At 43.1% G+C, this 26,711-nt stretch overlaps 1 protein-coding gene across 2 annotated transcripts in view; it reads left to right on the forward strand.

Moving 5' to 3' along the window:
* INTS13 (integrator complex subunit 13) overlaps positions 1-26,711 on the forward strand; it is a 78,223-nt gene that overhangs the window by 22,080 nt on the left and 29,432 nt on the right. Inside the window, exons 6-9 of one of the 2 annotated variants that reach the window (XM_077469081.1) lie at positions 3,248-3,338; positions 8,344-8,472; positions 8,580-8,603; positions 23,812-23,896. In XM_077469081.1, coding sequence (XP_077325207.1) covers positions 3,248-3,338; positions 8,344-8,472; positions 8,580-8,603; positions 23,812-23,896 — 329 coding nt within the window. The remainder of the gene's footprint in view (positions 1-3,247; positions 3,339-8,343; positions 8,473-8,579; positions 8,604-23,811; positions 23,897-26,711) is intronic. The other variant, XM_077469082.1, reaches the window with a different exon arrangement.

The raw sequence follows: 26,711 nt of genomic DNA on the forward strand, positions 1-26,711 counted from the left end.
AGTGGTGGACCGCACTCCAATCTTCAAAAGTATGAATGTGTTAATCTTAAAAATCCAAGCATTACAATGCACCACTGTTTAATTAATCTTAGAAGAAAACCTGACTTGAGACTGGGGCTGTGATTCACCTTCCAGCAGGACAGCGACCCTAAACATTCAGCCTGAGCTACAATACAGTGCTTTAGATCAAAGCATATTCATGTGTTAGAATGGCCCAGTCAAAGTCCAGACCTAAATCCAATTGAGAATCTCTGGCAAGACTTTGAAAATAGCTGTTCAGACGTTCTCCATCCAATCTGACGGAGCTTGAGCTATTCTGCAAAGAAGAATGGGAAAAATGTCACTCTCTAGATGTGCATAGCAAGTAGAGACATACCCAAAAAGACTTGCAGCTGTAATTGCAGCGAAAAGTTGTTTTAACAAAGTATTGACACGGGGCTGAATACAAATGCACGCCATATTTTTCAGATATTTAATTGTAAAAAAAATTAAAAAACCATTTATCATTTTCCTACCACTTCACAATTTTATGTGCCACTTTGTGTTGGTCTATCGCATAAAATCCCAATAAAATACATTTAAGTTTTTGGTTGTAATATGATAAAATGTGGAAAATTTCAAGGGGTATGAATACATGTCAAGACACTGTATGTCTGTAAAACATATGAAACACCACCTAATTGCAAGTACTGTAGCAATTCACTGAATATGTTTATATTTTAGCAGTGGTTGGGAAACTGTAATTTACCTTGATATAAAGTATTTGAATTGATTTTTTTTTAGTCCTGTTCAGAGCCTGTATATTTATTTATTTTATATCTAATCCTTCTTTTATACAAAAATGTTTTTTTTTTATTTTTTTTTATTTTTTTATGATTTTAACTCATAAAAATGGTATATTAATTTTGAAACCAAAGAAATCTTGTATACATGCATTTGTTTGTGAGTAGGGATAAGCCACGTCGTGTGTTTACCGAACAGCGAACATTATGCGGTGTTCATGCCAAACATCATGCGGAACATCGTTAAAATCTATGGGACATTAACGTGAAAAACCAAAAGTGCTCATTCTAAAGGCTTATATGCAATTTATTGCCATAAAAAGTGTTTGGGGACTCGGGTCCTGCCCCAGGGGACATGTATCAATGCAAAAAAAAAAAGTTTTAAAAACTGACCTTTTTTCAGGAGCAGTGAATTTAATAATGTGAAACAATAAAAATGAAAAATTCCTTTAAATATCGTGTCTGGGGGGGTGTCTGTAGAATGCCTGTAAAGTGGCGCAGATTTCCTGTGTTTAGAACAGTACCACAGCAAAAAGACATTTATAAAGGAAAAAAAGTTATTTAAAACTGATCGCGGCTGTAATGAATTGTCGGGTCACGCCTTTGGGTCTGGTATGGATATTAAGGGGAACCCCGAATCAAAAAAAATTGCGTGGAGTCCCCCCAAAATCCATATCAGGCCTTTCAGGTCTGGTATGGATATTAAGGGGAAACCTACACCAAATAAAAAAAAAAAATGGTGTACTGGTCGCCCCCCCCCCCCAAAATCCATACCAGATCCTTATTCGAGCACGCAACCTGGCAAGCCGCAGGAAAAGAGGTGGGGACAAGAGAGAGGAGCCCCCCCCCCCCGAACCGTACCAGGCCACATGCCGTCAACATGGGGACGGTGCTTTGGAGTAGCCCCCCAAAGCACCTGGTCTTCATGTTGATGGGGACAAGGGCCTCATCCCCACAACCCTTGCCCAGTAGTTGTGGGGGCCTGCGGGCGGAGGGCTTATCGGACAGGAGACACTTTGGGACAAGTCCTTTATTAAAAGATAAAAATGTCCCATGATGTAAATCCAGCTCATGCTGCCCTACGAGCCAAAAAAAGAGGGAAAAAAAAGGTGCAACATGTGAGGCTCCCGCCGAGTGACTCTCTTCTTCTCGTGACAGCTGTTATATAGCTGAGGGTAGGGGCACTCGGTGACATAAATGGGCGACCCCGCCTTCCTCTGACGTCGGGGGGTGGGGTCACTCATTTATGTCACCGAATGGCCACGCCCTCAGCTATATAACAGCTTTCACCAAGAAGAAGCATTACTTGGCATTAGCCTCCCATGGAGGTGTAGCTTTTGCAGGTTTTTTTTTATTTTATTTTTATTTTTATTTTTTTGGCTCGTCTGGCGGCGTGAGATGGATTTACATTGTGGGACATTTTTATTTTTTATCTTTTAATAAAGGACTTTTTCCAAAGTGTCTCCTGTCTTTTTTACTATTTTTTACACTTTTTTAAATAAATTTTTTGTGAAATGGTAGGTACCCGTACCAATTCACATAGGGAGGGAGGCCGAGATCTGGGGGTCCCCTTGTTAAAGGGGGCTTCCAGATCCAGATAAGCCCCCAGCTCGCAGACCCCCACAACCACCAGGTAAAGGTTGTGGGTATGAGGCCCTTGTCCCCATGAACATGGGGACAAGGTGCTTTGGGGGGCTACTCCAAAGCACCCTCCCCGTGTTGAGGGCATGTGGCCTGGTACGGTTCAGGAGGGGGAGTATTCTCTTGTCCTCCCTTCTTTTACTGCAGCCTGGCAGGTTGCGTGCTTGGATTAGGGTCTGGTATGAATTTAGGGGGGGGGGGGCCAATACGCTTTATTTTTTTGGTGCTGGGTTTCCCTTAATATCCATACCAGACGTAAGGGCCTGGTATGGATTTTGGGGGGACCCCTACGCAATTACTTTTTACGTTTTTTGTTCGGTCCATTTTTTTCAATGAGTTTTATCTATATTGCAGAGACCCGACAATGCATTACAGCCGCGATCAGTTTTAAATTATTTTTTCCTTTTTAGAAATGTAATTTTGCTGTGGTACTGTTCTAAACACAAGAAAACTGTACCACTTTACAGGTATACTATAGACACTCCCCAGGCACGATATTTAAAAGAATATTTCATTTTTATTGTTTCACTTTAAGCGTTATGAAAATCTCAGTTCCAAAAAAAAACTTCAGTTTTTAATATTTTCTTTTGCATTGATACATGTCCCCTGTGGCAGGACCCGGGTCCCCAAACACCTTTTAGGACAATAACTTGCATATAAGACTTTAAAATGAGCACTTTTGATTTTTCAATGGTGTTCGCATGTTCGTCCAAATTTTTCTGGTGTGAACTGAACCGGGGGGTGTTCGGCTCATCCTTATTTATGCGTAGTTTCTGGACATGGAGGCCATTACCACCATTATTAACTATCTTTATCTTTTCTAGTCTCATGCAGATTCAGAAGTGTGAGCTGGTGTTAATTCACACATACCCAGTCGGCGATGACAGTCTTGTGTCTGATCGGCCCAAGAAGGAGGTAGGTGTTTTTTTTGTTTTTTTTTATTATGAATGTGGTTGTAAAGGCAAGCATTCAAGAACCTGTGATAATACTGCATCAGCTCATTTTCAGTGAGCACGTATATTGGATTAATATTGCAAGGTATTCCAACTATGGTCAGGATATATTCAAATATTTACATATTCGTAACAAGCAGTAAATGAGCTTTGATGCTGTGAAGTCCTTACTAAACTCTGTAGCTGCAGGTACTGTGGAGTAATTCCTCAAAGTTTACAGCAAAAGCAGTTTCATCTCCTTTCAGTAGTTCATTTTCTCCCCCCTTCCAGCAGCATCTCAGCAGCTCATCCTTCTTGCTCCCCACTCGTAGCAGTGAGTTGGCAGCGAATATTCCTCTTCTTGCCTTTCCCAGCAATTACTTAACAGCTCAGCTCTCGCTGCTCTGCCCTCCCAGCAGTGACTGTGCAGATCCGCTTCCCCTGCTCTGCCCTCTCCACAGCAATTCAGTAGCTTACCTCCTCATGCTGCACTCTCCCAGCTGTGACTCAACTCCCCCTTCCTGGCAGCAGCCCAGTTCCTCCCTCTACTAGTGAATCTACAGCTCTACTCTTGTACTCTTGACTCCAAGCAGTGATTTAGCAGCTTCGCCTCCAACCCCTCCAAGATATGATTTAGCAGCTCAGCATCCCTTTTTCTGCAGTGGAAAGAGCAAGTCCAGCCACTTCCTGTTTGTACAGAGAAATTGTGTGATAACACCATTTGCTTCTGTGCGCGGGCAAAAGCATCAGCCAATATCATACATGTGCTTGTAACATTCAATTGTCATCACGTCCGCTGTTAGAAATCATGAGACCCCCTACAGCCTACCTGATAGGGCCCCTTGACCCCACCCACCCGCTTAGAAAAAGCGATATTTCACTTTTATATTTCAAGTGATATTTATCTTTGTCTAGGCTGTTTATTCATCTGATTAGACTAGGATCTGAACACACTAGAGCTCATTCCTGCTAGGGAATGAGAGTGCTGCAGCTGACTAAGGATTCGATTTTTCTTAAGCCTTAAGGCACATCTAGTATGCCTTTTAGGTCAGCTGAAGCATGTACTCCAATAATTATTTAAAATCTGTATGGGCTAATTCACACTAGCATAGCTCTCTGAAGAGTGATCTGCATGTGGATTGCTCATCAGACAGCATTTGGCTGGTGGTGAACAGGCATTGTATCACCTCCTCACCACCTGTTTTAACCACTTAAAAATCCCGTCAGTATTTGAAGGCACTCATGCTTAGCAGGGAACATGGTGGGTAGTTACAGTGTGGATAATTGTTGCTGTGCAAAAAGCATTGTGGTTTGCAGCATATGTACTTTGCCCACCACTACCTTTCCAGCATAAGGACTCTTTCAGACAGTCCTGCTCCACTCAGCAAGGGATCAGTGAGTGGATTCTCTGCGGAATTGGAGCTAAATGTGACAGATGTCAGTGTTCTGATGTCCAGGTCTGTTCTGTCTGTGTCTGCATACACCACACAGCAGACAGAGGAGGTCTTGTGATGTCTCTATGGGTGGCCAAATGGAAATTTTGGACGTATTTCAGGCTACGTGCAATGAAGATTGACCGCACTCCCAGCTTCATAAAAAAATTAGCTTTAATGTATAAAATCCACAAAGAAACACATCACAAACCCACGAGATAGAGAGATGGCAGCATGGCACTGGGTTATGATTAAGCAAAATATTTCATGAAACTCAATAACCATCCTGCTATCTCTGTGTATAGTGGGTTTGTGATGTTTTTCTTTGTGGCTTTTCTTCATTAAAGCTCAATTTTTCTGAAGTGCGGTCAGTCTTCCTTCCACATCTCCTGCTACACCCAGGTCATGGACTGGACCGTCGACCTGTGACTCAGAAAGGGGGTTTTACCCAACGCAGTGTTGCTCTTTGATTATCCACTTACATCAAACTACCATTGATCTGTCATGTTTAGGTCTGGAAAAATTGGACCCAGAGTTAGGCAGGTTTAAACAGATTCAAGTCCATTTACATCTAGATTCCATCCTACATGGAGCTTGCAATCAGACCTGCATGAAAAACTGACAGGCGGACCTAATTGTAAAGCTTGCTTGAAAGGTTCTGTAAGGAGGAGTGGTTGGGGGGTGGTTAAAACGTGCAGCTCACCTGCATGTTTTTACTGCCCCCCCTTCCCCCTAAACAAGTAGCAAGTGTAGCCTCTCCATGCTTATGATTATCGTCACTGTGATGATCACACCACTTTAGATCCTCTATTGCTCTTCCAAAGTGTCGTATGGCTATTGGGGCTGACTTTTTTTTGTGGCTGTACTGTTTTACAGTCTATACACACTCAGCCCCAATAGCCATGTGATACTGTGGAAGAGCAATAGAGCATCTAATGTGCTATGATCATCATAATGACGATAATCATAAACACAGTGGGGAGTCGGGGGTTGTACCTTCTTTCCATGGTAGTTAGTGTGACTGTGTGCCACTCCTTGCCTGAAGCTGTGCACCACTGCCCTGTCAGCTGCCTGCTCGTCTCTCGCACAACTCTCTCCCTCAGTCCACAGCACTTACTGAGAGAGCAGTATACAAATTAATCACTTCGCCAGGGATGGTACAAGTAGTGGGCAGCCGTGGCCAGAACTAGAACATGTGCAGAGCATTATGCAGCACTGGCTTATCTGCCTACAGCCCCCCCATAATGGAAATAAAGTCCCTTCAGTGCTCTCATATTACAATGTAAGTACACCCCGGAAAGCAAGTAGGAGCAGGGGGGGGGGGGGGGGGGGGTTGGGGGTTTTAGTAAAAGCTTTAATTTATTTTGTCAGAAATTAACTATAAAGCTTCCCAGCCGCCCGGCTGAGCTGATGGAGCTGGGTCTGGTACAGCAGGGCCAGTTGTACTGCCTTATCAGCGGCCCTGATTGCCATATAAGGTACCATAAATGATTAAATTGGAAAAAAAATATGAACTTCTAATCCCAAAAATTGATCACTTGTGCAATGAAACCATATAAAAAAAAAAAAAATAATCCTTAAGTGCCGGTTCACACAGGGGCGACACGACTTGCAGTGCGACACACAGACGCAACTTGCACACGACTTCAGCGGCGACTTGCAAAACGACTTCTGTATAGAAGTCAATGCAAGTCGCCTGAAGTCGCCCCAAAAATAGTACAGGAACCTTTTTTTCTAAGTCGGAGCAACTTGAGTTGCTCCTATTAGAACGGTTCCATAGTACAGAACGGAGCGCGACTTGTCAGGTAGCTAAGTCGCCTGACAAGTCGCGGTAGTGTGAACGGGCACTTAAGGTGAAAAAAAAACAAAGTCCTTAACGATGTGAAAAAAGGTGCTGGTGCCAAGCCGACCCTCTTAATACTGGTCCACCTTGTTCTTATGTGATATCAGCCGCACTCATCAGATTCCGATGACCCCTTTATTGTACATCAAGAGGAGTCCATAGCGCTTTGTGGTCACTATGGGATATCTCTCCAGTGTCCTCTGTCCTGGATGTTATCCCCTCATTGTCCTTATCCTCTTAAATTAAATGGGCATGACATGAGTGATTCATGAATTAAGAAAGGAGAGTCCTCTCATAGTGAAAAAACGCTTATTCTTATTAAAACAATATTAAAATTGCTACAAAATTGCATATAGATGTAAAGCATTGGTCTGTATACTGAGCAAGCTGGATGTTGCCTGATCCCTAGCATGCGTTCCACCCACAAACGGGAAATCACGCACCGGAAGTTCCGTTTGACGCGTTTCATTATCAAAACATGATGTCCTCACAAGCAGCTCGTTTACAACCACTTAAATGTTAACTATATGTCTTGTGGCTAATATCACTTGGACTGAAAATGAGGGAAAATTTTACATTTTGAGCTATCGCTGGAACAGGAATAGAAGCCAAATCTCCTAGTGGGGACACCTGTTTTGGTGACAACTGCCTGAGAGAACTTTCCTCTCTTTGGAGAGATTTCCTCTCATTTTCTGTTGTGTCTATGGGTAAAGAAGTGAAGGGAAATATCCCTAACCAGACATAGATGACAAAGTAAATACAAATAAAGATACTGGGTTTGAAGTATTTCCTCATCTATACTTTAAAGCTGAACTCCACCCTTTAGCCTTGCACAGTTCTACAGGCTCCTCTCCTGTACTGAAAATGCTTACTCTGATTTCACTGCACACTGTGATTCGCACAGTGTGCTTTAGAATCTGCAAGTTCGATAGAAACCGCCCCTTTTCCTGGAAGGAGAAATCTAGCATCATCTAGCTTTTTCCTCCCCAGCTTGTCTGAGATGAGCCTGCAGAAGTGGAGGATCTGGTAAATCTGCTTATCCAAATTCCCTAGACAGAAGGAAGCAGTTAACCCATGCATTGTGGGAGCAGATGTACTGCAAGGAAGAAGTTTCCTGGAGTTCAGCGTTAAAGTGGAATCCCATGCTAAAACTATAATCCCTGCATCTATAGCCACCAACATTCTAACACTAACCTCTCTAGACCTATAAAGAAAACGTCAGTATACATACGTTTTCTGCAGGCAATCTGACCCGATCTCCAGTGGTGGAAGCTCTGATCCGACATTGAGCTGTCAGCCACGGCTTCGCTTTGTAGACGGGTGCAGAGGACGCTTCCGACAACGGAAGCCCCGTAGTAAGTCTGGGTGACATCACTCCCCATTCATTTCACAGCCGTCGTCGGACGTGTACTCAGCAGAGCTTCCACCGCTGAAGATCAGGTCGGATCGCCTGCAGAAAAGGTATTCTATACTGACTTTTTCTTTATAGGGCTAGATAGGTTAGTGTTAGACTGTTGGTGGCTAAAGGTGCAGGGATTTTAGTTTTTAGCATGGACTTTCCATTTAAGGTTTAGGCCTCATTTGTTGGGGAATTTATTGGCACTAAAATCCCAGCAAGTATAACCAATGTATCTCTTGACAAATGCTCCAGAAATGCCTGTGTACACGAGCTTAATTACAGATTCTTGTGCTCTTTCTCATTTTGTCACCAGCTGTCATCCGTATTGACCAGTGAAGTTCACAGCGTTCGGGCTGGCAGGCACCTTGCTACAAAATTGAATCATTTAGTCCAGCTACACTTCGACCTGGCTTCCACCACCATAACTAACATTCCCATGAAGGTAAGTCCTCTTAGTGATGCCCTGCCCTTGGCTACTTTTTTGTATTTTTTTTTTTTTACTTTCATTTTGTTTCCCTCTCCATATCATATCTTTCTGTTTTTCACTAGCCCACACTCAGTGTCTCTGATCAGGTTAGTACGTTTTGGAAACACCCCCCCTCCCCTCCAAACGCAAGCGTTCCCGAGAACAGTGTCGCAGGCAACTTTCTGCTTACTTACAAAGAAGTGACCCCCCCCCCACCCCCACCCCCTTACCCACCTCCTGTGTTATTAGCGCCACCCTGTGGTCGTGTAGCCATGTCTGCCCTCATGTGATTTCTGTGCTTTCACATCCGTGTTGGTTGGTTCCTTTCATGTCCACAAGCCATTTTGGGCTTCATGCATGGAAAGCGCCTAAACAAAGTACTGTAATTTGTTGCTTGTAGCAACCAATCAAATTCTCTGTTTGATGAATACAAGGTTGTAGGAAAAACAAAAGGGAATATATGATCAGTTGAGATGGGCAACAAGAAAAAAAAAAATTCTGCACACATTTTTGATGGTCAGGCCCTTTTCTTACCTGAAATTCAAAGACCTTTTTAACTGTTGAAATAGCTAATATATTCCAGGTGCATCAAAACAAAATGTGTGCAAAGTCTTTTTACGTTTGTTTTTCTTTAGAAAGCAGGCACAGCCCATGTAAAAAAGACTTGTCCCTTGCCTGCATGCTGCAAAGAAGGACTCTCTGAGTGGAAGCAGTGATCTCTCTGTAGAGGTTTCAACATGTCCTCTGCTGGGTCGGAGCTGGAGCTCTCCAATCATCTAGTAGCATGAACTTTGCTGACTGGATAGCTCTATGCCTCAGTAGGACTAAAATCAGACCTCTGCAGTGGTACCACTGATTCCACAGAGGTACCAAGGGTCCTTCTCCGCAGCTGCTCTCGAGGGAAAGTTTTTCTATGCAGCCTCTCTTGCTTTAGAAAGAAAATAAACAGACACAGAACACCTTTTGTTCTGATGCACCAGGAATGTTCAGCACTCCCCCTGCTTAGCCTGATCTATAGCTTTGGCATCGGCAAAGCTCATGCTCCTTGCTGATAGTAGAACCCCAGCTCTGACACAGCAGGGGCATGTCTGGCCTCTGCAGAGAGACCTCTCAGAGCAAGGGTTCTTTTCTGCAGTATCCTGGCAGATACAGGATTCTCTACTTGACCTACTTCGCGCACCTTTTGTTTAATGCTCCCTGGAATATACAGTAGGTATAGAAAAGAATCGCCCCCCTTTAAAATAAGTACATTTTGTTGCTTTGCAGCCTGAAATTAAGACACACAGTTTTTGTTTTATCCAGCTGTATTTACTCAGTGCGACTTACAACATCCAAGTGAACAATATAACACCAACATGTCAATTTTTTTGTAATAAATTCAAAAACAGAATTGTTGCGTTGGAAAAAAGGATCACCCCTGTCAGTATTTTGTTGGACCACCTTTTTCTTTAATTACAGCCTTTAGTCTGCTGAGATATGTCTCTACTAACTTTGTACATCTAGACTTTGCAATGTTTGCCCATTCTCTGCAGAACTGCTCAAGTTCGGTTAAATTTGATGGTGACTGTGGACTGAAGTCATTCCACAGATTTTCAATGAGGTTTTAGTCTGGGTTCTGACTAAGCCATGCAAGGACATTGACCTTTTTTTCCTTCAACCACTGTGTGGTGATTTTTGCTGTGTGCTTTGGGTCCATGTCATGTTGGAAGATAAACCTTCCCACTGACAACTTTCTAGTGGAGAGCAGCAGATTTTCCTCAAGAATTTGGTGGTATTTTGCCCCATCCATTTTTCCTTTTATCCTGACAAGTGCTCCAGTCCCTGCTGCAGAGAAACACCCCCATAACAGGATATTACCACCTCCATGCTTTACTGTAGGAATGGTGTTATTTGGCTGGTGAGCCGTATTGGTTTTCCACCAGACATATCGTTTGGTGTTGAGGACAAATAATAACATTTTAGTCTCATCTGACCATAACACTTTTTTTTATGTCGCCTCAGAATCTTCAAGATGCGTTTTGGCAAAGCTTGGTAGTGACTGCATGTGGCCTTTCTTGAGGAGTGGCTTTTTTCTTGCAACCCTCCCACACAAGCCACATTTGCATAGAATTTGTGATATTGTTGTCACGTGCACACAATGAACGCTTTTTGTCATAAATTCCTGCAACTGCTTCAGAGTTGCTGTAGTCCTCTTGGTAGCCTCTCTGACCAGTTTGCTCCTGGCTCTTTCATCCAGTTTGGTGCGACGTTCTGATCCAGGGAGGGTCTGTGTTGGCCCTAATACCTTCCACGTCCCAATAATAGAATACACAGTGCTTCTAGGCATTGATAAAGCCTTTGACATTTTTTTGTATCCATCGCCTGTCCACCCATAGTTTGATTGTTTACTTCAGTTGCACTACCAGGAACTGAAATGCTCCAATAAAGCCTTTTCCATGCTGAGCTAATCAAAATGACCACAGCTGATCACAGTTGAAAGTTTGCATTTACAAGTCATTTTTTGGAAGGGGGGCTTCGGGGTGATCCTTTTTCCAACTCGGTGATTCTGTTTTTGAAATTTTTGTCTGACCTGTTGATGTTATATCTTTCACTTGGATGTTATAAGTTGCACTGAGTAAATACAGCTGGATAAAACACAAATTGTGTCTGCCTTCATTTCATGTTGCAAAGCAACAAAATGTGATTATTTTAAAGGGCGGTGATTCCTTTCTATATCCGCTGTATGTAGCTGATTTAAACTGAACACTCAGTTTAGCTTTAAAGGAAACTTTGGAAGCCTGATGCATATTATTAGCAGCAGGACCCATTTAATAATGAGACAAGTGTGTCATAATTTGTATTAAGGCATTACTTCAAGACTGTTAAATGGCACCATACTGTATGCTTTACAGAAACAACTGGGAACCTTTGGCATTGACAAAATTTATGATCTAATATATGTAGGATGATGCTCTGGGTCTAAGCTGCAGTCCACCTGAAGTGGCTCAGCCTATACATTAAATTATTCCCCACCTTTGGTAGACTGCTCAGGGCTGATGATTGTTTGCTGGATGTTGCTCTGTGGAATGCAGAAATGTGGGGGTATAGGAGAATGGGACATGTCTATTTTGCACACCTAGAAATTAAATATCAGAGGGAGCTCTGATTGACGCTGCTGATTAATCAGTCCAGTGAAATATGCATTCTGCCAAATTTAAAACTGAACTCCAGGCATATATAAAACCACAACTTAATGCAGCTTTGTATTCATTAATACATCATTACATGTATATATTTGTTTAATGCAGACAGTGTAAGTACTTGATCAGCCTCTAGCAATCTCTGTACAGCAGATCCTAGACTGGGAAAAGGAGAAGGAGCACAAAGCCAATCAGTTGTGCTGCAGTGCTATGCACTAGCAAGGATATTGTGTGGAAAAAGTGGCTGCACACCAACGTATCAAAAGTCCTTTTTATTGCACATCTCAATAGAATATATGAGACGCATCACAGGAATAGCCAATACAGAAATTGACATGGACATGTGTATAGGAGGAGAGAGTGGAGTGAGAGAGATGAGCTCATGAGTTTGCTGCTTTTTTTTTTGTCATTATCCAACCACAGGCTGGGGGAGAGATAAGACCTACAAGAGTATCACAACTGCAGTGGAAAACAACATTGTTGGTCTCCTGCTCTGCCAGACAGGGTTATGCTATGTAGCAGAGTTAGCAGAATTGGATAGACATAAATAAAATCCTTTGGCAGGTTAAAAGACTCCGTTCTTCCTGGTATTCAGCTTTTAGATATTCTTTTGCCCTTTGCTCTTCCGGCGACTGGTGACACTAAAGCAGGTCAGACGCACCAACATTTTCCAGCATCACCCATCAGACTCTGATGTAATCATCAATATGTTTGGCGTGATTTTAGATGTACTTGAAATCCATCCAGCTCATGTACTTCATGGGCTGTAAAGTTTTTCTTAACCTGGTTGCTGTAGAAAGCATGTTGTTTTTACAGAGATCAATAGCTACATCTAAATGTGTCAACGGAAATATAAAAGTCTTCCCAGAGTGCCTCTATCAAAGTGCTCAGTCCTATTTATATTTATATTCATTTTTACATTTATATATACAGTATCTCTCAAAAGTGAGTACACCCCTCACATTTTTGTAAATATTTTATATATTTTCATGTGACAACACTGAAGAAATGACACTTTGCTACAATGTGAAGTAGTGAGTGCACAGCTTGTATAACAGTGTAAATTTGCTGTCCCCTCAAAATAACAACACACAGCCATTAATGTCGAAACCGCTGGCAACAAAAGTGAGTACACCCCTAAGTGAAAATGTCCAAATTGGGTACATAGTGTCAATATTTTGTGTGGCCACCATTATTTTCCAGCACTGCCTTAACCTTCTTGGGCATGGAGTTCACCAGAGCTTCACAGGTTGCCACTAGTCCTCTTCCACTCCTCCATGACAACAATACGGAGCTGGTGGACGCTGAAGACCTTGCGCTTCTCCACCTTCCGTTTGAGGATGTCCCACAGATGCTCAATAGGGTTTAGGTCTGAAAACATGCTTGGCTAGTCCATCACCTTTTTACCCTCAGCTTTTTTTAACAAAGTAGTGGTCATCTTGGAGGTGTGTTTGGGGTCATTATCAAGTTGGAATACTGCCCTGTAGCCCAAACCCTGAAGGGAGGGGATCATGCTCTGCTTTAGTATGTCACAGTACATGTTGGCATTCATAGTTCCCTCAATGAACTGTAGCTCCCCAGTCCCGGCAGCACTCATGCAGCCCCAGACCGTGACACTCCCACCACCATGCTTGACTATAGGCAAGATGCGCTTGCCTTTGTATGCCTCACCTGGTTGCCGCCCCACACGCTTGACACCATCTGAACCAAATACGTTTATCTTGGTCTCAGACCACAGGACATGGTTCCAGTAATCCATGTCCCTAGTCTGCTTGTCTTCAGCAAACTGTTTGCAGGCTTTCTTGTGCATCATCTTTAGAAGAGGCTTCCTTCCTTCTGGCACGACAGCCATGCAGCACATTTATACTGTTATTCTAGCTGTACACTCGCTACTTTACATTGTAGCAAAGTGGCATTTTTTCGCTGTTGTCACATGAAAAGATATAATAACATATTTACAAAAATGTGAGGGGTGTACTCACTTTTGTGAGATAGAGTGTGTGCGCGCGCGCACACACACACACACACACACACACACACACACACACACACACACACACACACACACACACACACACACACACACACACACACACACACACACACACACACAGTAAAATAAGTAATGAATATATCACCATTTTTCTGGGTAAATACAGTTCTCAAGGTGCTATTGACATTAATAAATATTTTCACCACATGTTGGTAACAATCCATACATACAGTACCTTGAAAAGGTATTCATACCCCTTAAAAATTTACCACATTTTGTCATGTTGCAACCAAAAACATATGCATGAATGTATTTTATTGGGATTTTATGTGATAGACCAACACAAAGTGGAACATGATCATGAAGTAGAAGGAAAATGTTAAATGGTTTTCAATTTTTTTTACAAATATGTGAAAAGTGTGGTGTGCATTTGTATTCAGTCCCTCTGAGTCAATACTTTTGTAGAACCACCTTTCACTGGAATTACAGCTGCAAGTCTTTTTGGGTAGTTCTCTACCCACTTTGCACATCTAGAGAGTGACATTTTTGCCCGTTCTTCTTTGCAAAATAGCTCAAGCTCAAGACTGGATGAAGAGCGTCTGAACAGTAATTTTCAAGTCTTGCCACAGATTTTCAATTGGATTTAGGTCTGGGCTTTGCTCGGACCATTCTAACACATGAATATGCTTTGATCTAAACTTTTCCATTGTAGCTCTGGCTGTATGTTTAGGTTTGTTGTACAGCTGGAAGGTGAACCTCTGCCCCAGTCTCAAGTCTTTTGCAGACTCTTAACAGGTTTTAGTCTAAGATTGCCCTATATTTGGCTCCATCCATTTTCCCATCAACTCTGACCAGCTTCCCTGTCCCTGCTGAAGAAAAGCATCCCCACAACATGATGCTGCCACCACTATGTTTCACGGTGGGGATGGTGTGTTCAGGGCGATGTGCAGTGTTCGTTTTCCACCTCATATATCGTTTGCTTTTAGTCCAGATAGTACAATTTTGGTCTTATCTGACTAGAGCACCTTCTTCCACATGTTTGCTGTGTCCCCCACATGGCTTCATGCAAGCTGCAAATGGGACTTCTTAGGCTTTCTTTCAACAATGGCTTTCTTCTTGCCACTCTTTTTTTATAAAGGCCAGAATTGCGGAGTGCAATACTAATAGTTGTCCTATTGACAGATTCTTCCACCTGAGCTGTGGATCTCTGCAGTTACTCCAGAGTTACCATGGGCCTCTCGGCTGCTTCTCTGATTAATGCTCTCCTTGCCCGGCCTGTCGGTTTAGGTGGACGGCCATGTCTTGGTAGGTTTGTAGTTGTGTCATACATACTCTTTCTATTTTCATATGATGCATTGAATAGTGCTCCGTGAGATGTTCAAAGCTTGGTATATTTTTTTTTTTCATAACCTAACCCTGCTTTAAACTTCTCCACAACTTTATCCCTGACCTGTATGGTGTGTTCCTTGGCCTTCATTATGCTGTTTGTTCACTAAGGTTCTCTAACAAACTTCTAAGGGCTTTACAGAACAGCTGTATTTCTACTGAGATTAAATTACACACAGGCGGACTCTATTTACTAATTAGGTCACTTCTGAAGGCAATTGGTTCCTAAGTTATGTTTAAATGGAATGACACAGGGAAAAAAGTATTGAACACATGAGGTGCAAAAAGGCATTGAAAGCCAAGACACCAGCTGAAATCTATCAGTAAATAGAAAGCAATCCTACCCCTTGTCAGTGCAAATTAATATCAGCTGGTTCAGTCTCAACTGATGGCCTATAAAAAGTTGTCTCATTACCAAGGTGTCGCATGATGGGTAAAAGCAAAGAGCTCTCTCAAGACCTTTGCAACCTTATTGTTTTAAAACGTACTGGTGCCTGCCATTGGTTACAGAATGATTTCTAAACTTCTGAATGTTCCAATGAGCACTGTTGGGGCCATAATCCGGAAGTGGATAGAACATAATTTCAGCATAAACTGGATGCAACCAGGTGCTTTTTGCAAGATTTTTGACAGAGGAGTGAAAAAAATTATCAGAAGAGTTGTCCAAGGGCCGAAGACCACTTATGGAGATTTTCAGAAAGACCTGGAATTTAGCAGATACAATTGTTTCAAAGAAAACAATAAGTAATGAACTCAACCACTATGGCCTGTATGCACGCTCACCACGCAAGACTCCATTGCTGAAGAAAAAGCATATTGAAGCATATTTAAAAATTGCTGCACAACATTTAGACAAGCCTGTGAAATACTGGGAGAGTATAGTCCGGTCAGATGGGACCAAAATTTAACTTTTTGGATGCCATAATACACACAATATTTGAAGGTCAAATGACACTGCACATCACCCCAAAAACACCATACCAACAGTGGAGTTTGGAGGTGGGAACATCATGCTGTGGGGCTGTTCTTCAGCATACGGTACTAGCAAACTTCATGTCGTTGAGACTGGGTTCACACTGCAGACGGATGCAGCTGACAGGGGTCCGGTGCATGCCTGTTCTCCATTTCAGGGATGAATCCGGCCTGAATTTTTGCCTATATTCGGACCTGAAACAGAGCCAAAGATGCACAGGACCTCTGTTCAATTCGCTTCGCAGCCACTCCAGAGATGTGTGAACCGGCTCCATTGAGAGCCAGTCCCAATCTCCTGTCATGTAAATTGGATGCAGGGAATCCCACATCCAACTCGCACTAGTGTGAACCTAACCTTAAGGAAGGATGAATGGAAAAATATCCCAAGACTTTCTTGACAAAAATCTGCTGTCATCTACCAGGATGATGAAGATGAAACGAGGGTGGACATTTCAGCAAGAAAACAATCCCAAACACAAAGCCAAGGAAACTCTCCGTTGGTTTCAAAGAAAGAAAATAAAGCTGCTAGAATGGCCCAGCCAATCACCTGACTTGAATCCAATAGAAAATCTATGGAAGAATGGAAGAATGGGCCAAAATCACATGACTAGCAATGCATGCGACTAGTTTCTCCATACAGGAGGCGTCTTGAAGCTGTGATTACCAACAAAGGATTTTGTAGGAAGTATTAAATAAATTTCAGTTAGCGTGTTCAATACTTTTTCCCTGTGTCATTCTATTTTATTTTACACCTAACACAACACAAAATGTCAGCTTAAACCGGACAGCCAGCCAGGACAGGAATGGACTGTGCGACACTGTATGTCACTTATATACAGGGCTCGACAAATTCCAGACGCCAAGTCGTCATGGCGACAAGAAATTGTGTCCTGGTGTCTGGGCATTTGTCAGCCAGGTTTACTAGTTGGCATCCCGGGCTCTGCTTGCCCATCTGTGGGCCCGGAATCAGCATAGCAGGTGCTGCTGAGTAAAGGGGAGAAAGGAGAGCGGACACCCGCTTGCTCTCCTCCCCTTCATGTTCCTGACCCGAAAGAGATGTGTATGACATCCCTTCCGGGTCCCTGTTGACAGTTTTTCCCCAGCCATCAAGGTCAGAAAAGAATGTAATGCAGTGTGATATGTGTACAGTGTGACTTTTGTCCCCTATGTGATGAAAAAGGAAAAGTTAAGTATAAAAAATTTAATTTGTAAAAAATCAAAGTTACATCGAAGCACATAAAATTGCACCCCCCCCCCCCCCCAAAAAAAAAATCGAGGCCCACCCCCGCATATACAACGTAAACATACACGTCAGAGCGCCTACGCCTGAAAATGTCGATTGCAGTACACATGTTACATATCGCCACGCATGCCAGAATGAGCGCAATATTTCTAGACCTTCATCGTGACACTAAACTGATGACCTATAGGGGGTTTTAAAAGCATCCCCAATGGAAAATATAGGGCACTGAATTTATTGTCATTTCTCGAGCTCATGAAAATTTATGGCTTGATATGTTGGGTATCTATTTACTCGGTGCAACCTCTGCTTTTATATTTTACCAAAAAAATAGGTAATTTATTGCATTTTTGTGCCCCCCAAAATTTACTTTAATGAATTTTTTACTGAAATATTATATAGTATAATACCTTTGCAATAGTATTGTGTCAAATAGTATTACGGTATAGTGAAAAAGAAAAAACATGCCCCTTTCTTTCTTACACCACCACTGCGCACAAAGAAAATATGTGTAAAGTAAATCTCCAGCAGCTACTGATAAATTATATATAAATGTGTGATTTTGAATGAATATAATAGTAGCACTAATATTATTCACAACAAAATTAATAAACCTAAACCATCACCCTGTGAGAGAAGTGATCAATAATAATAGTGTCCATAAATTCAGACTCAAGTCCGTAAGTAATTAAATAATTGAAACATCCAATTGATTAGACTCCAAAAGTGAACAGATAATCTTTAAAGAGGAAGTAAACCCTGATGAGTTTACTTCCTCTTTCATTCCCTGCAAAGGTAAAGCATAATGGGAAACTATGCATCGCATAGTAGTCCATTATGTGTCACTTACCTGACACAGGAGCCAGCGAAGTCACCGCTGTCCCCTGTAGTCCAACGCATCCATCTTCTCGGTGGGTCTCGCAGCTCCGCCGCTGTCATTCGGCGAAGCCGCGATGACGTCACTCCCGCGCATGCTCCGTCGTTGAAGATGCCGCGCTCAGTGCGCCTGCGCGCCGCTGTCTACAGCGCATGCGCCGTAGACAGCGGTGCCTGTCTTCGGGCAAATATCTCCTAAACCGTTTAGGTTTAGGAGATATTTCTTGGACCTACAGGTAAGCCTTAATCTAGGCTTACCTGTAGGTCAAAGTGTGTTGTAAGGGTTTACAACCACTTTAAGTGACTTGAAGCAATCTTCCACCTCACCATATGTGTTCAGTGTCACCGCTCCCTTGAAATGCACTCACTAATAGAACATGCCTTGCACTCTCTTGCTTGGCAGTATCGCTTAATATCCTCCGCATACTAGCTCATTATAAAATACTAACCTTAGATCGAAGCCCCTGTATCGAAGCCCAGTCCACGCTGAGGGAGCTGACATTTTGCCCTTGGCGTGGACCAGGCATCGATACGGGGGCTTCGAATTAAGGTAATTATTTCATAATGAGCTAGTATGCGGTGCATACTAGCTCATTATGCCTTTGCCTTACAGGGTTTTTTATTTTTATTTATTTTATTTTTTTTAATTCATAGTTTCATAGTTTCATAGTTAGTAAGGTTGAATAAAGACACCAGTCCATCCAGTTCAACCTGAGTGAGCGTCTACAATTGTCCCTATCCCTGTACATTGCAAACTCACATCAGTCCCTACCCTCAATGAGCCCAGAATCCAAGGTCCCCATTCATATACTAGGGCCAATTTTTGGACAGAAGCCAATTAACCTACCTGCATGTCTTTGGATTGTGGGAGGAAACCGGAGTACCCGGAGGAAACCCACGCAGGCACAGAGAGAACATGCAAACTCCAGGCAGGTAGTGTCGTGGTTGGGATTCGAACCAGCGACCCTTCTTACTGCTAGGTGAGAGTGCTAACCACTACACCACTGTGCCGCCCACAATTGTGCGGGTATACAAATTTGTCAAGCCCTGCTTATAAAGAAGTTATTTTGGAGCCAGCGAGAATTTTTCCTCATGAAGCTGTACTGTAGAGAAAGTGGTGCAGTGGAATCACTACTTCCTGTGCTAGCCCAGCTTAGTAATACATAACAGGAGTTCTGCTTAAGGCCAGGTTCTTGCCTGGAGTCTGGTGCGTCCCTGTTCACTGGTTCAGGTGAGAATCGGATCCAAATTTTTGCCTGAATTGCATCTGAATCGGACCCAAAGATGCAAAGGACCTTTTTGAATGCGGACCGTGACTAGCCTGGACCTGTGTGAACTGGCTCCATTGAGAGCCGGTCATGCGAATTGGATGCAGGGAAACCCTCACCCAATTTGCATATGTGTGATCCCAGGCTAAAGGATTTCCAACCAAAATCATTTAATCATAACATAACAAGCAATGTAGAATCATAAAAATAAAAAAAAAGGTGCAAAAATCAGTTGGGCCTAATTAGAAGCACAAAAGGCCTCGTAGAGTTTGCCTTTATTTTCAGGTTGTTTCTTGTTTGCAGCACTGTCTTTTTCTTTCCAACTAGATTCCTGCTCTAAAGAACTGTCATTATTTCCTTAGTCAGAACCCTGCTTTAATATTCTAATAATCGTTTTTCAGGGTAGATTGGAATCTGAAGGGAAGTAACAACAGTATTCAGAGTTATTTCAGACCTGGGGGTAATGTATAGAATCGGATATTGCCCATAACAGCCAATCAGGGCACATCTCTTATTTTTTTGAAAAAAGATCCTGGTGCTGCAGGAAACTGCTCTGATTTTGCTCCAAGTTTTGCCCATGATGGGGCAGCTGGGCACTACAGCAGAAATGTCTAAATGCCTGTAGCAATCAGTCAGCTTCCAGAAGCCGTTACTGCAGTCCATGTTTGAAAAAAGAACAGGGCTCCGATCATTCTTGGCAGCAAAAAATGTTTCCCTTAGCATACTTTTTGCCTCCTGAGTCTGAAGAAAGAATTACCTGTGACAATATGTTGCCCTCATCACCCAACCATAGTCTTCCTTTCCCTCTCCCAGATAAGCGAAGAGTTTTCTTCTTCTGTATAGACAACACAAATCATTCCTCCTGATTGATGCAGCTTAGTATGGCTTTTTCAACACTACAGCCCGTGTGAACTAGCAATCCTGTTCCTGGCAGCAACTAACCAGCGACAAGATCACTACTAGGGCAACGAACCACTCTCCTACTACTTCATTTCTCACAATGTAGGTGAGTTTTTGTGTAGTGAACCAGTTGCTGCCAGGGACAGGACTGCTAGGCCAACATGAGTTCATCTCTTCAACAGGGAATATCAACAGACAGGTTTGTTCATTTACTCGACGGGTGTCTGTATTGCTGCAGTCAGTCAGCCAGATTCCTTTCTTCCTTCTTTTTATTCCACCAGGTAAAAAATAAAATTTAGTATTTGATTTCTACTGGAAAAACACACTTCTATAGAGCTCCAATAGGAAACCCAGCTCCTAGAACTCCCAGCATGCTCTGCTTCAATGGGGTGAGCAGAACAGACTTGTAGATTCTAGATGGCCATAGAGCTGCACATCAGAGCTGACCCCACTTTGAGAGTGTCTCCATCCTTTCTGGAAATTTCCTTTTCTAATGTCTCCACTTTCATTTCCTGCTGTCCAGTGTTTAGTGCTTAGACCATATTTTCTTTATCTAATAGTTGTTTTTAATATTTAAAGGCATTCATTTGCATTTCAGGACTTCAAACATTTCTTGGAAATTCCTGCTAACATTCCCACTAAACAAAAGCCCAAATTTTGTATACATAATGGCAATTTCAAATTGAAAAATAAAGAAGCCTCTGGAGAGCAAAGATAGCCATTGTGAGTGAACCTTCACTGTACATTCATCAGACATTGACGTGGAGCCCTCTTAGGCAACCCATTTACGAACCGTTAATATACAGGCTGAATGTACCAAGTTGATTGATCGATCAACTTTGGTACAACCAGACTGCTGGATTCTCTTGCGATTATCGCTAGCTGCTGCTAGCATTAATCACTGTCTTCTCCCCACTGGTGGGAGAAGACATTTGCTAATTCCCCTGTTAACACTGTCTGGTGTTGACTGGGGGAATCATGGTATTTTCGTTCCTGCAAACCGTGGTTGCAGGAAAGAAATTTGCACCGTGCATGGCCGGCCTTAGGAAGCATATGGTGGCAGCTGGCATTTTGTAATCTTTAAACACACATGGAACAGCCATGGAATTGCTTCTGTTTGGCTGTAATACTAGCATTGCACTCCATAGCTAGTACTTTTTTGTTTTTGATTGCTACATCTGTCGATTTTAACCTAAGCTTCAAGTGCTTCTAAAGGCAGAAGGTTTTTTTTTTACCTCTATATATACTATGCATTAAGGTAAAAAGCCTTCTGATCCAATCTCAATCCAGTAGAGAGAGAGAGAGAGAGGGGGGGTGGGGCAGGGCCGAGTCGCGCTCTGTCTTTCAGTGGACAAACAGAGCCTGCCCAAAAGGGAACACACGCTAGTGCCTCCATATGAAGCAGCTTGCTATAGGGGCACTCGGCAGGGGGGAGGGGTCAGGAGCGCAAGCAGTGGACCCGAGAAGGGGAGGATTGGGGCTGCTCTGTGCAAAACCATTGCACAGAGAATGTAAGTATGACATGCTTGTTATTTTTTTAAAATAAACACTGCCTTTACAATCACTTATTTTCATTTTTACTGCAAATGTACAGTATGTCCAATTAGACCAAAAAAAAAACCCTACAGAACCACATATGGCACTCTTCACTTCTAAACTTCAAGTGTTGAGTCCCCTCCCTCCAGAGCTCTACGTGGATGGGTATCCTCCCTCCTGAGCTCCATGGGCTGGGGTCTCCTCCCTCCTGAGCTCCATGGGCTGGGGTCTCCTCCCTCCTGAGCTCCACGGGCTGGGGTCTCCTCCCTCCTGAGCTCCACGGGCTGGGGTCTCCTCCCTCCTGAGCTCCACGGGCTGGGGTCTCCTCCCTCCTGAGCTCCACGGGCTGGGGTCTCCTCCCTCCTGAGCTCCACGGCTGGGGTCTCCTCCCTCCTGAGCTCCACGGGCTGGGGTCTCCTCCCTCCTGAGCTCCACGGGCTGGGGTCTCCTCCCTCCTGAGCTCCACGGGCTGGGGTCTCCTCCCTCCTGAGCTCCACGGGCTGGGGTCTCCTCCCTCCTGAGCTCCACGGGCAGGGGTCTCCTCCCTCCTGAGCTCCACGGGCAGGGGTCTCCTCCCTCCTGAGCTCCACGGGCAGGGGTCTCCCCCCTCCTGAGCTCCACGGGCAGGGGTCTCCCCCCCCTCCTGAGCTCCACGGGCAGGGGTCTCCCCCCCTCCTGAGCTCCACGGGCAGGGGTCTCCCCCCCTCCTGAGCTCCACGGGCAGGGGTCTCCCCCCCTCCTGAGCTCCACGGGCAGGGGTCTCCCCCCCTCCTGAGCTCCACGGGCAGGGGTCTCCCCCCTCCTGAGCTCCACGGGCAGGGGTCTCCTCCCCTGAGCTATCGGATACATTCCTGAGCTCCACGTGGCTATTACATTCATCCTCCCCTCTTTATTTTCTCAAGTCATTGTGATAAATGTTTTCCTATAGGAAAATTTATTATACAGAATGATCTGTGAGATGTCCATGTTTTTTAGTTTACTGGAACACAATATCCCTTTAAGGCTTCTTTATAGTAAAACCAAGGCCGCCCTGCTATGTACTATATTATTTGGAATCCGCTGATGAAAGTAAGTAGCCTTCCCCTGCCCACTCATGCATCAGTTTTCCTGTACTTGTAATTATTTTATGAAAATGATAGCTTAATTTGCAATCTGAACAGCCAGTTCTATTAAAAAAAAAAACATTGGAACATTTTACAGTTTCCAGCAGGCTGATTACTTACAGTTCAGCTTGATCAAGTCAACCAATGTGATGACTTGAACCCATCAATGTTAAAGCTGAAATCCAGACAGATATAAAAACACAAATGAATGCATCTCTGTATTCATTAATATAGCATCAAATGCACATTTATTTTTTTAATCCAAGCAGTGTACATTGCTGAATTTGACTTGGTATTCTCCTGCAGTCTGTGTACAGCAGGATTTGGGCTAGTGGAGGGAAAAAGTAGCACAAGGAGCTAACCGGGTTTCCTGCAATGCGCATATGCTGATAGGAGGAGAGAGCAGAGTGGCAGAGGGATTAGCTTGAGCTCATCAGTTTGTTGCTTCTCCTTCATTGTCTAGTCAAAGCAGGGTGAATGAAAAGACCGGTAAGTGTAGCAGAACTGCAGCAGATAAGAAATTAGGTCTCCTGTGCTGCTTGATAGGCCTGTGCTATGTGGCAGAGCTGGAAAGAAAAAAAAATCCTTCCTTCAGAGAAAACCCCTCTGTCTTTTATATAGATGCAGTTCAACCACTGTTTGCCTGGAGTTTAGCTTTAAAAACATAAAATGAAAATATTGTCATATAGATCAGTCATATTGTGATGCCAGAGCAGGACAGAAAACTTGCTCATGTCCCTTTTAAAATCTACTGCAGAATTCAGTGTTTAGTGTTACAGGAATTTCCTTGGAATTGACTTTTCTGCTGTGCTGTCTTTGATGGTTTGGTTTCACAGTGTCTTGCTTTTTTGTGTGTATTAAGGAAGAACAACATGCTAACACGTCTGCCAACTATGATGTGGAGCTTCTCCACCACAAGGATGCACACCTGGAGTTTATAAAGAACGGTAAGCTGACATGCGGACAAGGGCATATGTTCTTTGGAGGATCAAGATTGTGCGTTAAATACTTTTCATAGAGAGAGTACTTGGTCAGACAGCCTAGTGAATATGCAGTGCATGCTGGGGCTTTTTCTTGGCTGCAACACCAAAGACCACACATGCCTTGGATAGATGAAGGATTTGATATTATTATTTTTATTTATACAGGATTTATATAGCACCAACAGTTGCGGAGCACTTTACTAAATTAAGACAGACATTACAGTTACAATACATTTTGGTACAATAGGAATCGGGGTGCCCAGCTCATTAGAGTTTACAATCTAAGAAGAGTCAAGTGATGCAAAAGTTAATAACTGTGGGGAATGAGCTGATGGAGAAAAAAAAAAAAAAATGTGTATTAGTTAGAAGCAGAATAGGCTTATTTAAAGAGAAGGGTTTTCAGGGATCATCTAAAGATGGATAGATTAGGAGACAGTTGAAAAGATTTGGGTAGGGAGTTCCAAAGGATGGGAGCAGCTCGGGAGAAATCGTGGAGGCAAGCATGGGAGGAGATGACAAGGGAGCTAGTGACCAGGAGGCCTTGGGAGGACCAAAGAGCGGCTTGGTTGATATTTTGAGACCAGGCTACTGATGTAGCTGGGGACAGAGTTGTGGATGGCTTTCTAAGTTGTTGTTCGTACTTTGAATTATATTTGTTGGGTGAGCGCAAGCCAGTGGAGGGACAGTGGAGGGATTGGCAGAGAGGGGTGGAGGACACTAAACAGTTGGTAAGGTGGATGAGACTTTCAACAGCATTCATGATGGACCGACGAAGGGCTAGCCTCTGTAAAGGTAATCCAATGAGGAGGGAGTTTCATTAGTCAAGGCGAGATATAACCAGGGAGTTAATTAGAAGCTTAGGGCTGTCAATGGTGTTAGTGGTGTCAACACACTGGGGGAACACATTTAACCCTTTGATCACCCCTGATGTTAACCCCTTCCCTGCCAGTTTCATTAGTACAATGTTTTTATATATATAATTTTATATATTTTTAGCACTGTAATAATGTCACTGGTCAGGAAGGGGTTAAATCCTTCCGGGGCTGAAGTGGTTAACTGTTGATGCCACTAAGTTTCTAAAAGGGGCGTATTCTGTAGATGTTGAGGCGGCATGATTTGGACAGGGATTGGATGTGGGCCTAAAAGGACAGTTCAGAGTCCAGGGTTACCCCTAGCACCCTGTCATGTGAGGATGGACTGATAGTGGGATGTGTAGATCGAGAATAGGAGAGGTCCAAGGACAGAACCCCAGGGGAACTCCAATGGTAAGAGGAGTAGGAGAGGAGGACGTAGAGTTGTAAGTGACACTGAAGGTGTGGTGAGATAGGTAAGATTCAAACCAATGGAGAGCACAGCCAGGGAGACCAAGGAAAAGGTTTTTTGAGGGGGAGGGGATGGTCAACTGTATCAATGGCAGAGGAGAGGTCCAAGAGTAAGATTACGGCATAGTGACTGTTGGTTTTAGCTGTTAGTAAGTTTGTGAGTTTTAGGAGAGCAGTTTCTGTGGAGTGTTGCGAGCAAAATCAAGACTGAAGGGAATCAAAAAGGTTATTCTCAGTGAGGTGGCAGCTCAACTGATTGTAGACTAGACACTCATGGTGTTTGGATGCAAAACGGAGTAAGAAGCTGGATCTTAGGTTGTGAAGTTTGTTGTCCAGTAAGGCCTTTTTAGGTATGAGAGTGACTAGTGCATGTTTTAGAGGGTTGGGTAAGCTACCAGTAGAAGGGGACAGATCGAAGATATGAGTTAATGAGTGTAGAATAGAGCCAGAGGCTGACTGTAGTATTTGCGAGTTTAGTTAGTTTAGTAGCTGGGTTAAACGAGGGAAGTATTGATTGTGCAGGTGGACTAGAATGCAAGGTAAGGGAGAGATATTTGTCCTCATAAGTTTACATACCCTGGGTGAATTTATGATTTGTTGGCCACTTTTCAGAGAATATGAATCATAACACAAAAACATTTCTTTCACTTATGGTTAGTGTTTGGCTGAAGCCATTATTTATATCCCTTTCCTGTTTTATACAGTCCAACTACCTTTTTCCAGCAGATCCATTGACAATTCTTTTGCTTTCCCCATGACTCGGAATCCAGAAACGTCAGTGCAGCACTGGATGAAAGATGCAAGGGTCTTTCAGGTGTCCAGAAACCTATTGATCTTTTATACACACACTAATTACAAGCAAACAGATCACAGGTAAGGATGGTTACATTTAATAGCCATTCAAACCCCTTTGTGTAAACTTGTGTGCCAAAATCACTAGGGTATGTGAACTTTTGGTCAAGGGTAGATTCTGTTGTCATTGAGATTTAAAAAGAGTAAACACAGTTGATTGATAATAAATGGCTTCAGCCAAACACTAACCATGAGTGAAAAAAAAATGTTTGTTATTCATATTTTCCGAAAAATGGCCAAGAAATCATAAATTCTGCTAGGGTATGTAAACTTACGAGCATAACTGTATCTGTGCAGTGGAGATCTCGTCACAAATTGTATCAACCTTATTTTTCAAATTATTAGCAATCTCTTGGGCAGTAGGTAAGTTAGTAATGGAGGACAAAGTAAAGAGTTAAAGGTAGATAAGGGTTGACGGGACTGTGTGAGAGGGTGTTAATGATAGTGATGAAGTATGTCTGTTTGGCAATGTGGAGGCAAGAATTGTATTTTTTTGGAGGGCAGATTTATACTGGTTAAAGTCTTGCTGGGACTTAGTCTTACGCCACAGATACTCAAGAGCGCGGGTATGTTTTTTGAGGCTGCTGATGTCTATTTTCCGGGGT

Source organism: Lithobates pipiens, unplaced genomic scaffold (genome assembly GCF_037356315.1).
Source record: "Lithobates pipiens isolate NorthernLeopardFrog02 unplaced genomic scaffold, aLitPip1_a1.2 Scaffold_8, whole genome shotgun sequence".
NCBI lineage: Eukaryota > Metazoa > Chordata > Amphibia > Anura > Ranidae > Lithobates > Lithobates pipiens.